Source organism: Trichechus manatus, unplaced genomic scaffold (genome assembly GCF_000243295.1).
Source record: "Trichechus manatus latirostris isolate Lorelei unplaced genomic scaffold, TriManLat1.0 scaffold00070, whole genome shotgun sequence".
In the NCBI taxonomy this organism is placed as follows: Eukaryota; Metazoa; Chordata; class Mammalia; order Sirenia; family Trichechidae; genus Trichechus; species Trichechus manatus.
Genome location: NW_004444006.1, coordinates 12992146 through 13004103, shown reverse-complemented (window position 1 = coordinate 13004103; position 11958 = coordinate 12992146). Strand labels below are relative to the sequence as shown.

Sequence of the window (11958 nt, the reverse complement as noted above, 5' to 3'; positions counted from 1 at the left end):
TTTGATCCATTTTGAAGTAGTTTTTGTATACGGCGTGAGGTATGGGTCCTGTTTCATCTTTTTGCAGATGGATATCCAGTTTTGCCAGCACCATTTGTTAAAAAGACTGTCTTTTCCCCATTTGATGGACTTTGGGCCCTTGTCGAAGATCGGGTTACCGTAGGTGGATGGATTTACATCTGGGTTGTCAATTCTGTTCCATTGGTCAATGTATCTGTAATTGTACGAGTACGAGGCTGTTTTGACTACTGTAGCTGTATAGTAGGTTCTGAAGTCAGGTAGTGTGAGTCCTCCAGCTTTCTTCTTCTTCAGTAGTGCCTTAGTTATTCGGGGCTTCTTCCCTTTCCATATAAAGTTAATGATTAGTTTTTCCATCTCTTTGAAGAATGTTGTTGGTATTTGGATCGGGATTACGTTGTATTTGTAAATTGCTTGGCGTAGAATTGTCATTTTCGCAGTGTTGAGTCTGCCTATCCATGAGCATGGTATGTTTTTCCATTTATGTAGATCCCTTTGGGCAACAATTGATTTTTATATTTAGACCTTGGTCCAGCCGTATATTCCATTTATATCTTAGGGAAGGCTTATTATCTCCCTTTTGGGAGTGACTTGACCGAAGAAGGGAATTTTTCTCGCTAAATTAATAGTGTATTTCTGAAGTATGTGTGTCTGTTCTTTATTCTGCCTGCTTTCAACTCCACTTTTGGAGCATTACCAAGAAAATAAATGCCCCAGGGAAACTTTCAGTGGAATTCATCGAAAATATTTTGCGAACTGATTTTGTTATCAGTATCTAAGTTTAACGTTCAGATTAAGACCTAAAAGGAAACAGACAGAAGGTAGAGCATAAGAAAATGCAATAAGTAGAGTTAGAACAAAAGAGGAATGTTTTTAAAGAGCATAACAGCAATTTTAGAAAGGAACGCTGTTGAAGACTTTATGAAACAGTGAAACCTCGAGAGTAAGGGGATGAAAAGAAAATCCAATTTGACATTTTTAACGAGTAATATAAATTACGTTATACCTGGACTACAAACGTTATTTTTTGTTTTTTTAGTCATGTATTGAAAGCATCTAACATTGGTTATGGCTTTGATTTTATGTATGTTTATGGACGATAATAGAAATAATCTTTGACTATTAACTGTCCACTCGGATCCTCTCCCCTCTCCTCACCATTTTCTTCAGCAGATCCCAGAGTCATTAAGACATGCTACATGGCAGAGATTGGGGAAGGACAATTCAAGGCAGTTATTAGATACTGCAAAGGTAAGACTAAGTTGCCACTTCTACATATATCTAGGAAAAATGTACAAGCCCTTGGAGCATTTTCCAGTTTATACTAATTTACTACATATTTTACATTTCCTGAGTGTTTTCCCTTTTCGTGTTTTTCTCTTTACTCGTGAGTTGAATAAGAAGGTATGTTTCTGCTTCTAGAAATGGAGGAAGAAAGTCTTTGTATTTTTTTACCTCTAGAGAAATCTGTCAGAATCTCTTGCAGTCAATGTCAGCTAGAGTAATGTTTACAGAAAGCTTTGATAAATGTAGTGGAAGTTATTGAGACTTTAGTTTATCCTGGTAATTTCTATCTAATAATATGGAATGCTATAAGTTTTTCAAGTGAGTGATATTTCTTTACCTTAGAAGATGTTCAGATTGCAGAATACCAAGGGACTCAAAGCTTATTAGAGCCCATGGTGTAAGTGATGCTCAGTTTACATATTGATGAGCATTATTTTACGTTGTAAGTGAAAGATATCTTTAAAAATTCCCTGGTTTAATATGAGCCAAATAATTCTCCATGATAGAGAAGTGCTAGAAAATTAGAAGACAGTCTAAATTCTGAGTACGTCCTTTTTTTTTTCTTTTTAATTTACAAATATTTTCCATTAACATACAAGGAATTGTAATTGATGCAGTAGCTATAGAAATGAATTAGGTATCTCATTATTAAATCAGAATTTAAAGGGAGAAAATGTGTTTAGTCTTCTCATTGTACATGACACTATTAGATTTATTTATACTTTAGTCTTTGTTGAAGACCTCATTATCTTATGTGGTATTCACCAGACTCCTTGATATAGCTTGTTGCTTAGTCTTTTAGAGGAAATAATGTCACAAAGAGACATTGTCAAACTAAAAATCACCTTTTGATGTCTTTCCTTTACAACATGCTTTAAGATTGTTGATCCAAAATTCAGTAACCCATTTATGGCAATTACTTTTGTATCTCAACCAATGAGAACAAGAAGGCACATTTGGTTTTTGTAATTCCATTTTTATAGATTGGCCCAGAGCTGATACTGTTATAATTCAGTATTGATACACATTTGTGTTTGTGAACAATTGCTTTTGTTGGCTAGTTATTGATTATTGTGACTACTGACATCAAGTCCATGAATTTTATTAAGAATTTTTTAATTATGAAAACACTTCAGATATTAACAAGCCTAAATTTTAAGCCTAATTTTTTTTACTGTCTTACTACATTTTTCCCAAATTATTTAATTTTTTGACTTCTCTAATCTGAGCAGTAGTCTTAAGGCCTTTTTCAGTTTTTTAATGCGTTTATAATAGGTAAGATGTTTGCACATTTTCAAAAATAGTTGAGAGATTTGATTAGCTTTATTTTTTAAGCTTATCCAGCAAGCATTGAAGCATACCCTGCCCTTATGCAAGACACTGTGCTATGTATCCACAAAGATAACAGAGACTGTTCCTAATTGTAAGAAATATTCAGTATAAAATGAAAAACAGAAACATGTATGCAAATGACTATAGCTTAAGAGAGACTGTTAAGTATTAGAAACTTTGTTTCTGGATATGTATATGAATCAGAATAATAATAAAAGAGTCAGTTTTGTGCTCAGCTATGTTAATTATAAAACAAAAGTATATATACATGAAAAGCAAGTGGAGTATAATTAACTGTATATTGTATTTTGCTTGCCAATGGTGGAGTAACAGATTACCAGCACTAAAGTAGTGACTGACAGTAAAAAAGCCAGTATAAGTCAAATAGAAGTGTAATACAAATTAAATCTTTTAAACATTAATTTCAAAGTCATTCTAAGTAACTTCCGAGAATTAAGGTTTGTTAAAGAGGTATTTCTAATTATCCTCGGTTTATATGCTTTAGCAAATTATCCAGCTTTTTAAAGATCTGAAATTCTATAATAGTTAATGAACTTCTTGGTCTTATCTTCAACTAGGCTCTCCAGGCATGGCCACTGATAGAAAAGCGGACATGTTGGCATGGTCATGCAGGAGGAGGACTCCACACAGACCCAAAAGAAGGGGTAAGAGACAATAACAAGTAACAGGAAATTCTTGTTGATGACTGTGCTTTCAAAGAAGGTATATGTTTAAGAGTTTTATGTTCCAAAGTATTTTGATTGACTCATATAACTGCAGGTTTTCTAATGTAAAACTTATTATTTGACCAAGGTTAGTTATATAGGTGATACTTTCACAGGCTTAAAACAAATAAAAAATTATTATTCACTACAAAAGAAAAAACTTCTATAAATTATCAACTCAAACCTTTAGTTCTTTAAAATAGCTTTGGTTGAGATTATTATGTAATGTAGCCTTATAAATAAGTGGATTAATTAGATTTAGCACTTACAAGTAATTTGTGTGTGTGTGTGTGTGCATGCATGTGCCTGTGTTTTAAGATTAATTTTTCCTTTTCTATACACTTAGTATAGAAAGATCCTAGGATATCTCCCAACTTCATGGTAAATCCTCCATCTACCTGATCCATTTACTTAATTATCCATATTCTTTCTTTTTCTTTGTGGTGGAAATACACACCAAAACATTGGCCAATATAACAACTTCCACGTTTATAATTCACTGACATTGATTACATTTTTCATGCTATACAACCATTATTGCTGTCCTTTTCCAAAATATTCGACCACCATCAACATAAACTCACTGTCCGCCCCCCACCAAAAAAAATCTCCCCATTCTCTCCCATGCCTGGTAACCATTAATAGTCTTTGGTTTATATATATTTGCTTACTTTACGTAAATGAGATCATACAGTATTTGTCTTTTTGTGACTGACTTAATTTTGCTCAGCATGATGTTTTCAGGGTTCATCCACGTTGTGGCATGCATCAGAACTTAATTTCTCTCTGACTGCATAATATTCCATTGCGTGTATATAGCACATTTTGTTTTCCATGTATCTGTCGATGGACGTTTCGGTTGTTTCCATGTTTTGGTTGCTGTGAAAAGTGCTGCAGTCAACATTGATGTACAGGTTTTATCCATGATTTTTATCATTATCATGATTGTTATCATTATACAGACATGCTAAACACTAAGGCCACTGATATAAAAAGATTTAATTGCAGTATATACTTTTTAAATCTATTGTACCTCTCTCTGCGTTTTGATTGGAAAGTTTAATCCTTTTGCATTGAAAGTAATTACTGATAAGGTACAACTTAATTCTACCATTTTGTTGTTTGTTTTTTGTGTGTTTTGTGCCTCTTTTGCCCTCATTTCCTCCAATATTGCCATCATTTGTGTTATTTTATTGTGAATCTTTTTGATTCCCTAATCTTTTCTTTTTATGTGTATTTTTTAGATATTTTCTTTGTAGCTATCATGAGGATTTTATTTAACTTTTTAAATTTATAACATCCTAGTTTGCAATAATACCACCTTAACTTCAGTAGGAGCCCTGGTGGCACAGTGGTTAAGAACTTGGCTGCTAACCAAAACGTTGGCAGTTTGAATCTACCAGCCACTCCTTGGAAACCCTATGGGACAGTTCTACCCTGTCTTACAGGATCACTATGAGTTGAAATCGACTCGACGGCAACAGGCTTGGTTTTTTAAAAATTTTTTTTAAACTTCGGTAACATACTAAAACTATTCCTATACCACTATCCTATCGTCCATGTACTTGTTATTATAAATTACATCTTTATACGTTATGTGCCTAATAAATTTATAATTATATCTTATGTATTTGTCTTTTGGAATCATGTAGGACATAACTACTAAAGTTACAAACAAAAAATGTCACGAAACTCGTCCTTTATTTGCCTATGAAATTACCTTTAATGGAGATCTTTCTTTTCTCCCTAGAGCTTTGAGTAATTGTCTAGTGTCCTTTCAGTTCTATCTGCAGAACTCCTGTTGGCGTTTTTTTTCCAATGCAGGTCTAGTCATCACAAATTCTTTCAGCTTTGTTTGAGAATGTCTTAATTTTGCCTTCATTCTTTAAAGACAGTTTTGCCAGATATAGAATTCTTGGTTGACATTTCTTTCAGCAGTGTAGATATGTCATTCCACTACCTTTTGCCTTCCAAGGTTTCTGAGGAGAAATTGTACTTAATCTTACTGAGGATCGCTTATGTGTGATGATTCACTTCTCTAGTTTCTTTCAGGATTCTCACTTTGTTTTTCAAGAGTTTGATTATAATCTGTCTTGGTGTGGATCTCTTTAGTTTATCCTACTTGGCGTTCGTATAGCTCCTTGGATTTGTAGCTTCATGTCCTTGGTCAAATTTGGGAAGTTTTCTGCTGTTATATCTTCAAATATTCTTTCTGTCCTTTTCTCTCTCTTATTCCTGGATCCCCATGATGGGTGTGTTGGTTTACTTGATGATATCCCACAGTTCGTTAGGCTTTGCTCAGATTTCTTGATCCTTTTCTCTTTTTGCTCTTCAGACTGAATAATTTCAATTGCCTTATCTTCTAGTTCACTGATTTTTTCTTCTGTCAGCTGAAATCTGCTGTTGAGTTCTTCCACTGAATTTTTTATTTCAGTTATTTTATTTTTCAGTTCTAGTATTTCTGTTTGCCTTCTTTTTTATAGTATCTATCTCTTTGGAAACACGGATGACGTAGTGGTTAAGAGTTACAGCTGCTAACCAAAAGTCGGCAATTCGAATCCACTAGGTGCTCCTTGGAAACCCTATGGGGCAGTTCTACTCTGTCCTATAGGGTCGCTATGAGTAGGAATTGACTCAGCGGCAGTGGGTTTTGTTTTTTTTTAATCTCTTTATTAATCTCATTTTGTTTGTGTTTTGTTTTTCTGATTCTCTAGTTCTTTGTGTTTTCCTTTAGTTAGTTCTTTGGGTATTTAATATTGTTTTAAATTCTTCTGATCTGTCCATGGGAGCCCTGGTGGTGCAGTGGTTAAGCGTTTGACTGCTAACCAAAAGGTTGACAGTCCGAATCTACCAGCTGCTCCTTGGAAATCCTATGGGGCAGTTCTACTTTCTCCCATAGGGTCAGTATGAGCTGGAATCACCTTGACAGCAACGGGTTTGGTTTTTGTTTTGGTTTAATTTGTCCATTATTGGGGCTTCCATAGAGATAGTTTCTCTCCCTTTATCTTGATCTTTCAAACGGTCCATTATTTCCAGTTTCTTTGTGTGCCTTACGATTTTTTGTTGAAGGTAGCACATTTAGCATATTACAATATGTTAGTTCTTCATATCTGTGTATATACCCAGTGCCTTTGGAAGTGCTAATTTCTACAAGAGACTCTGAGGCAGTCACAGCCTTCAGTTTTTGCTTACTGCTTCCTTTCTTATTGTATGTGAGCTCTGATTCAGGCCAGACCATGGCTTCAGTCCTTCAGTTCCAGACAGATCAGAACAGACACACTGATCAGTCCACCATCAAAGTCTACCCTGTTTACTTCAAAGGCAGAAATCAGGCCTCCTGTCTGAGAATGCAAGCTGTATTTTGCCTCCACTGCATTCACTGTTTAGGTGGTGGTAGGGGAAAGGACTGAGACAGCACAAAAAGTTTTGTCAATGTTGTAAAGTCAGTTTTTTCTTGTTTCTGTGTGTGGTCAGCTGTCGCAATCCTTTGCTTACTTTTCAAAGTTGAGATTTTCTACAACATTGAGATTGCAGATTTCTACTTGCTTTTCTTGGTGCTCATGTGGGAGGGTCAGGATTTTAGACCTGCTCATGCCACCATATCCCCAGAAGTCAACATACTCTTTTTATGCTAGAAACACATCCTCATTGATTGGAGACAGAAGTTAGTGGTTTTAAAAAAACATTACCACCATTACCACTTACTAGAGGAATCAGAGAACTTTAGTATAAATCTTGATGTAATCAGAAGAAGTGAAACAGCGGCTTGATATATTAAATACTGGAGGATTAGGAAGATAATAGACTAACGAGTCTCCAGGCTTGACAAAATAAGTGAGCACACACAGACCAGTGTCCAAGAATACCAGGTTTACATTTGGAGGTTGTTTTCTAGCTCTGAATTCATATACCATTAGGCAGCCTTCTGATCTTCATTTGATTTCTAAAATTGACTTCCTTTGGTGATAGAAAATTCACTGATTGGTCAATGCAAATATCAGTCTCCTTGGCAGTTACTTTTTATTGTAAATTATTAAATTGACCGTTGAGTACAAATTCATCTCATGTAGCATGAGCCATTTTTTCTTATGGTCTAATCACCACTGGTTAAGCTCTTCTTTGAGGTTTCAGACCAACAGAGCTTGGAGAACAAACACTTCGGTACAGAGAAGTAACAATAATTGCAAAGCTTTTCCTAACAATTAATGCATCCTTTCCTCTTCCATCCATAAATGCACTATACTTATATGCCGAGTAATGTGGTAAGTTTTCCAGTTGCTTCTCTGGATGTTTTAGTTAGAAATCTACTCAACTTGCTTGTCTTTTTTTGAAAAGTGGCTTTCATCAATCCTTTATTATCCCTAACAGGATTTAAGTAGTGGTTAAAATTATTTCTCATATTGCTTGAGTCGAGGAGATGTTCTCTTCTCTGAACAGTTTGCTTATCCCAGAAATCGTGGGCATTTCCAAGTGGCATAGTGGTTAAGAGCTTGACTGCTAACCAAAAGGTTAGCAGTTCAAATCCACCAGCCGCTCCTTGGAAACTCTATGGGGCAGTTCTCCTCTATCCTATAGGGTCGCGATGAGTCAGAATCGACTCGACACCAACGGGTTTGGTTTGATTTTAGTTCCAAATTCTCTGCTGAATTAGTCCTTTAGGTAGCAAACATTTGGCCTATAGCCAAATGTTTTGTTATACAAAAAAAATAGCCTTCCAAAATTTTTTTGTATATTCTTCCTTTCCACTAGTTTTGCCCCCCAAGTACTTTTTTTTGGTTATGGTTGTTGAGAACATACACAACAAAACATACACCAATTCAACTGTTTCTACATGTATAATTCTGTGACATTGATTATATTCTTTGAGTTGTGCAACCGTTCTCACTCTCGTTTTCTATCTAATTTTTCAAGTTGCTATTATCAGTTTGATCCCATATAGATAGTTCTTAAAAGAGCATTTTTTACTTGTTAAGCTAACCTGTTGTTTGGTTTTAAGAAGACTTTGGGGGATATTTTTGATTTAAGGTTTAAACATTATCGCAGGGCAGTAGTTTCATGGATTCATCCAGCCTTCGTGACTCCAGAAAGTCTGGAGTCCATGAGAATTTGAAATTCTGTTCTACATTTTCCCCCTTTTGATCAGGATTCTTCTGTAGAATCTTTGATGAAAATGTTCATTAATGGTGGCTGGGCACCACCCAGTTCTTCTGGTCTGATGGCAAAGGAGGCAATTTCTTCTTAAACCAGTCTCTTGATTCTGTGAGTTAGTACATTGCTTGCTGTTAGAATTGGGAATGTCTGATGTTGAACTTGTAAATGTTGTGCTATATATATTTTAACAACAATAAGAAAATTTTTTGAAGCCAAAACTTAAAAAGAATCAGGAATGTGTATAAAACCAGAATCCATAGATAAATTCCTTATTAGCTAAGGAAAAGATACTACCTTTATTAAAATTCATTTTCTTTTTTCTTATTCTTTCGTTTTCTTATCAAAGCCCAGTAGGCTTCATTCCCTTTGGAGGGAATGGGCTCTTGATAGAAAAAATTGCTATTGCTTTAGTGCTTGACAAGCCTTTCTGGTTAGAGATATAAAGTTACTAATCTTAGAAGCAGAACATGCATTAAATTTATTAATATATAGTTATCTTATATCTCAAAATGCTACCAGATGAGCTGCTCCAGTTGTGTTATTTTTTAATTTTTCTTCTTGTGCCCTGTTCACATGTTGATGAGTTATAAATGTTTACTTACAGAGCTTAGGGCTGTACGGCACTACATCCCTCCCTCAGTTCACACTGTTGAATTGAGCACTCCCTCATATATATTCGTTTTTGGTCCATCTTGCTGTGATTGTGTTGTTCTGTCTTCCAGTGTACAAGTTCTTCTTACCTGTCCAGTCTCGTAAAACTTATGAAGTTATATATTAATACCAAATAAATAAATATTTTAAAATCTGTCAAAAATCGTGTGGTTTAATAAATCACATATTAGGTGTACCTCTGGGATATTAACAAGAATTTGTCCTCATGTGTTTAACAATAAATAAATTTATTAATTGAATAAATATTGTTTTCTGATATCAGTCAAGTTTCTTTTTCTGTCACACATTTTTTCTTTTGGTGTGTTTTGTTTTCAGTTACTTTCATCTCCTCTTTACTTTTTCTTCCAAACTCATTTTTTTAAAAAAAATAAGATTTTGTTACTATTCAGAGATCTTAGTCACCTTTGTGTTTTCTTCCTGAATCTACTTTCTTTTATTTATGGCTAGCTAATTCCAGTATAGGGTTGCTGTGAGTTGGAGCAACTCATAGTAATCCTAAGGACAGAGCTGAACTGCCCCATAGTGTTTTCAAGGCTGTGAATCTTTGAAAGCAGACTGCCACATCTTTCTCCTCCTGAATGGCTGGTGGGTTTGAACCACCGATCTTGCGGTTAGCAGCCAAGTGCTTAACTACTACCTTTCTAAAAACTTTTATCCATCATACTAACATGGTACTAGTTTTATATTGTAATGAGGCATAAAGTATCAGTTCCAACTATGTTTTAAATTTGAGAGTATTTAGCTATAGCTCAGAAGTACACATTGTGTATATTCCATTAGGAAAATAAATTTACTCCTACTTTTGCAGGCCCTTTAATTATACTCTTTCTATAGAATTAAATTTTAGGGAGCTGTGTTGTCATGGTATATTCATTACAATTATGTTTTTAAAATATCTTTTAAATTCTATTTACTGTGAAAATGATAAACATCAAAGAATTTCATACTTTGGGTTTATTATGTACAAGAGCTTAAAAAAAACCTTAAGGTATTAACCATTGGTTACTTCTGGAATTTTTACCCTTGAGGAATAACTTCCTTTCCTTAAGTCACTGTGTGTGATTTTTTTTCACTACACTATCATATCATTACTGTTTAAACCTTACCTGTTGCCATCGAGTCAATTCCGACTGATAGCAACTCTAAAGGACAGAGTAGAACTGCTGCATAGGGTTTCCAAGAAGCGCCTGGTGGATTCGAACTGCCGACCTTTTGGTTAGCAGCTGTAGCTCTTAACCACTATGCCACCAGGGTTTCCATTACTCTTTAGACAGTGTTTTTTTTTCCTTTCTGGCTTTAAAGAACAGAAATTTATTTTCTCACAGTTCTGGAGGCTAGAAGTCCAAATCAGTGTCTTGGCCACATCTATTCCTTCTGTGAGCCTCTCTCTGTTTCTGATGTCTGCTGGTGATCCTTGGCATTCATTGGCATTCCATGGCCTCTGTCTTGTGTGTTTCTGTGTCTATTCTGGTCATTTTGTAACTCCAGGTGATTAGGTTTAGGACCCACCCTACACTGGCAAAACCTAATTCACATAACAAAAGAAAAATCCTATTTCTAGACAGAATCACATCCACAGGTACAAGGGCTAGGAATTCAACACGTATTTTTTGGAACACAATTCAATCCATAACTCAAGTCCTAAATCTATTTTTAACTTCTTTATAAACTATTCAGTTCTCCCCTATTCTCCATCCTCATTTTCTTTTTTCTTTTTTTTTTCTTTTTGGCTTTAACAAACAGTTTATTCTCTCACAGTTTAGGAGGCTAGAAGTCTGAGCTCAGGGCGCCAGCTCCAGGGGAAGGCTTTCTCTCTCTGTCAGCTCTGGGGGAAGGTCCTTGTCATCAATCTTCCCCTGGTGTAGGAGCTTCTCAGCACAGGGACCCTGGATCCAAAGGACACGCTCCGCTCCTGATGCTTCTTTCTTGGTGGCATGAAGTCCCTCTCCTCTCTGCTCTATTTTCCCTTTTATATCTCAAAAGAGATTGACTCAAGATACAACCTAATCCTGTAGATTGTGTCCTGCCTCACGAACATAACTGCCTCTAATCTTGCCTCATTAACATCATAGAGGTTAGGCTTTACAACACATAGGCTAATCATATCAGATCACAAAATGGTGGACAACCACACAATACTAGGAATCATGGCCTAGCTAAGTTGACACACATTGTTCGGGGACACAATTCAATCCATAACAGCTAGAGTCCTCAAATGACCACAGTGTAGCGGGTTGAAACAGCACAAATTTATTTTCTTACAGTTTTGGAGGCCAGGAGTCACTTACAGTCTTGCCAACCTAAAGTCCAGGGGTCCTAGGCTGCCTTCCTTCCCAGGGCTGTAGGGGAGAATCTGTTTATCCTCATCTGGGTTGTTGGCAGAATTCCATTCCTTGTGGTTGTAGAACCAAGGTCCCTGTTTTCTTGCTGGCTGTGAGCTGACAACTGTTTCCAGCTTCTAGGGGCCCCTGAATTCCTTGGCTAGTGGCCCCTTCCTCCATATTCACAGCCAGCAATAGTGAGTGAAGTCCTTCTTTCTTTTTTTTTTAATTGTTGTAATTAAATGAAGTTTACGTTTCAAGTTAGTCTCCCATACAGAATTTTTTTTTACATACATTGTCGTGAGACATCAACCGCTCACCCCATTCTGTGACAGCACACTCCTCCCCTCCGCCCCTGATTCCCCATGAACATTCTACCAGCTTCTAACTCTCTCTGCCTTCCCATCTCACCTCTGGACAGAAGCCGCCCCTTTGGTCTCTTGTATCTACTT

General features: G+C 35.9%; 1 protein-coding gene across 5 annotated transcripts in view; it reads left to right on the top strand.

The window, feature by feature from the left end:
• ABCB7 (ATP binding cassette subfamily B member 7) overlaps positions 1-11958 on the top strand; it is a 133018-nt gene that overhangs the window by 55904 nt on the left and 65156 nt on the right. For 4 of the 5 annotated variants that reach the window (XR_002824659.1, XM_012556601.2, XM_023734696.1 and 1 more), the window contains 2 exons: positions 1189-1269; positions 3216-3302. Coding sequence is in view for 2 of the 5 variants with exons in the window: in XM_012556601.2 (XP_012412055.1) it covers positions 1189-1269; positions 3216-3302 (168 nt within the window). In the remaining 3 variants the exon portion in view is untranslated. The remainder of the gene's footprint in view (positions 1-1188; positions 1270-3215; positions 3303-11958) is intronic. The other variant, XM_004380166.3, reaches the window with a different exon arrangement.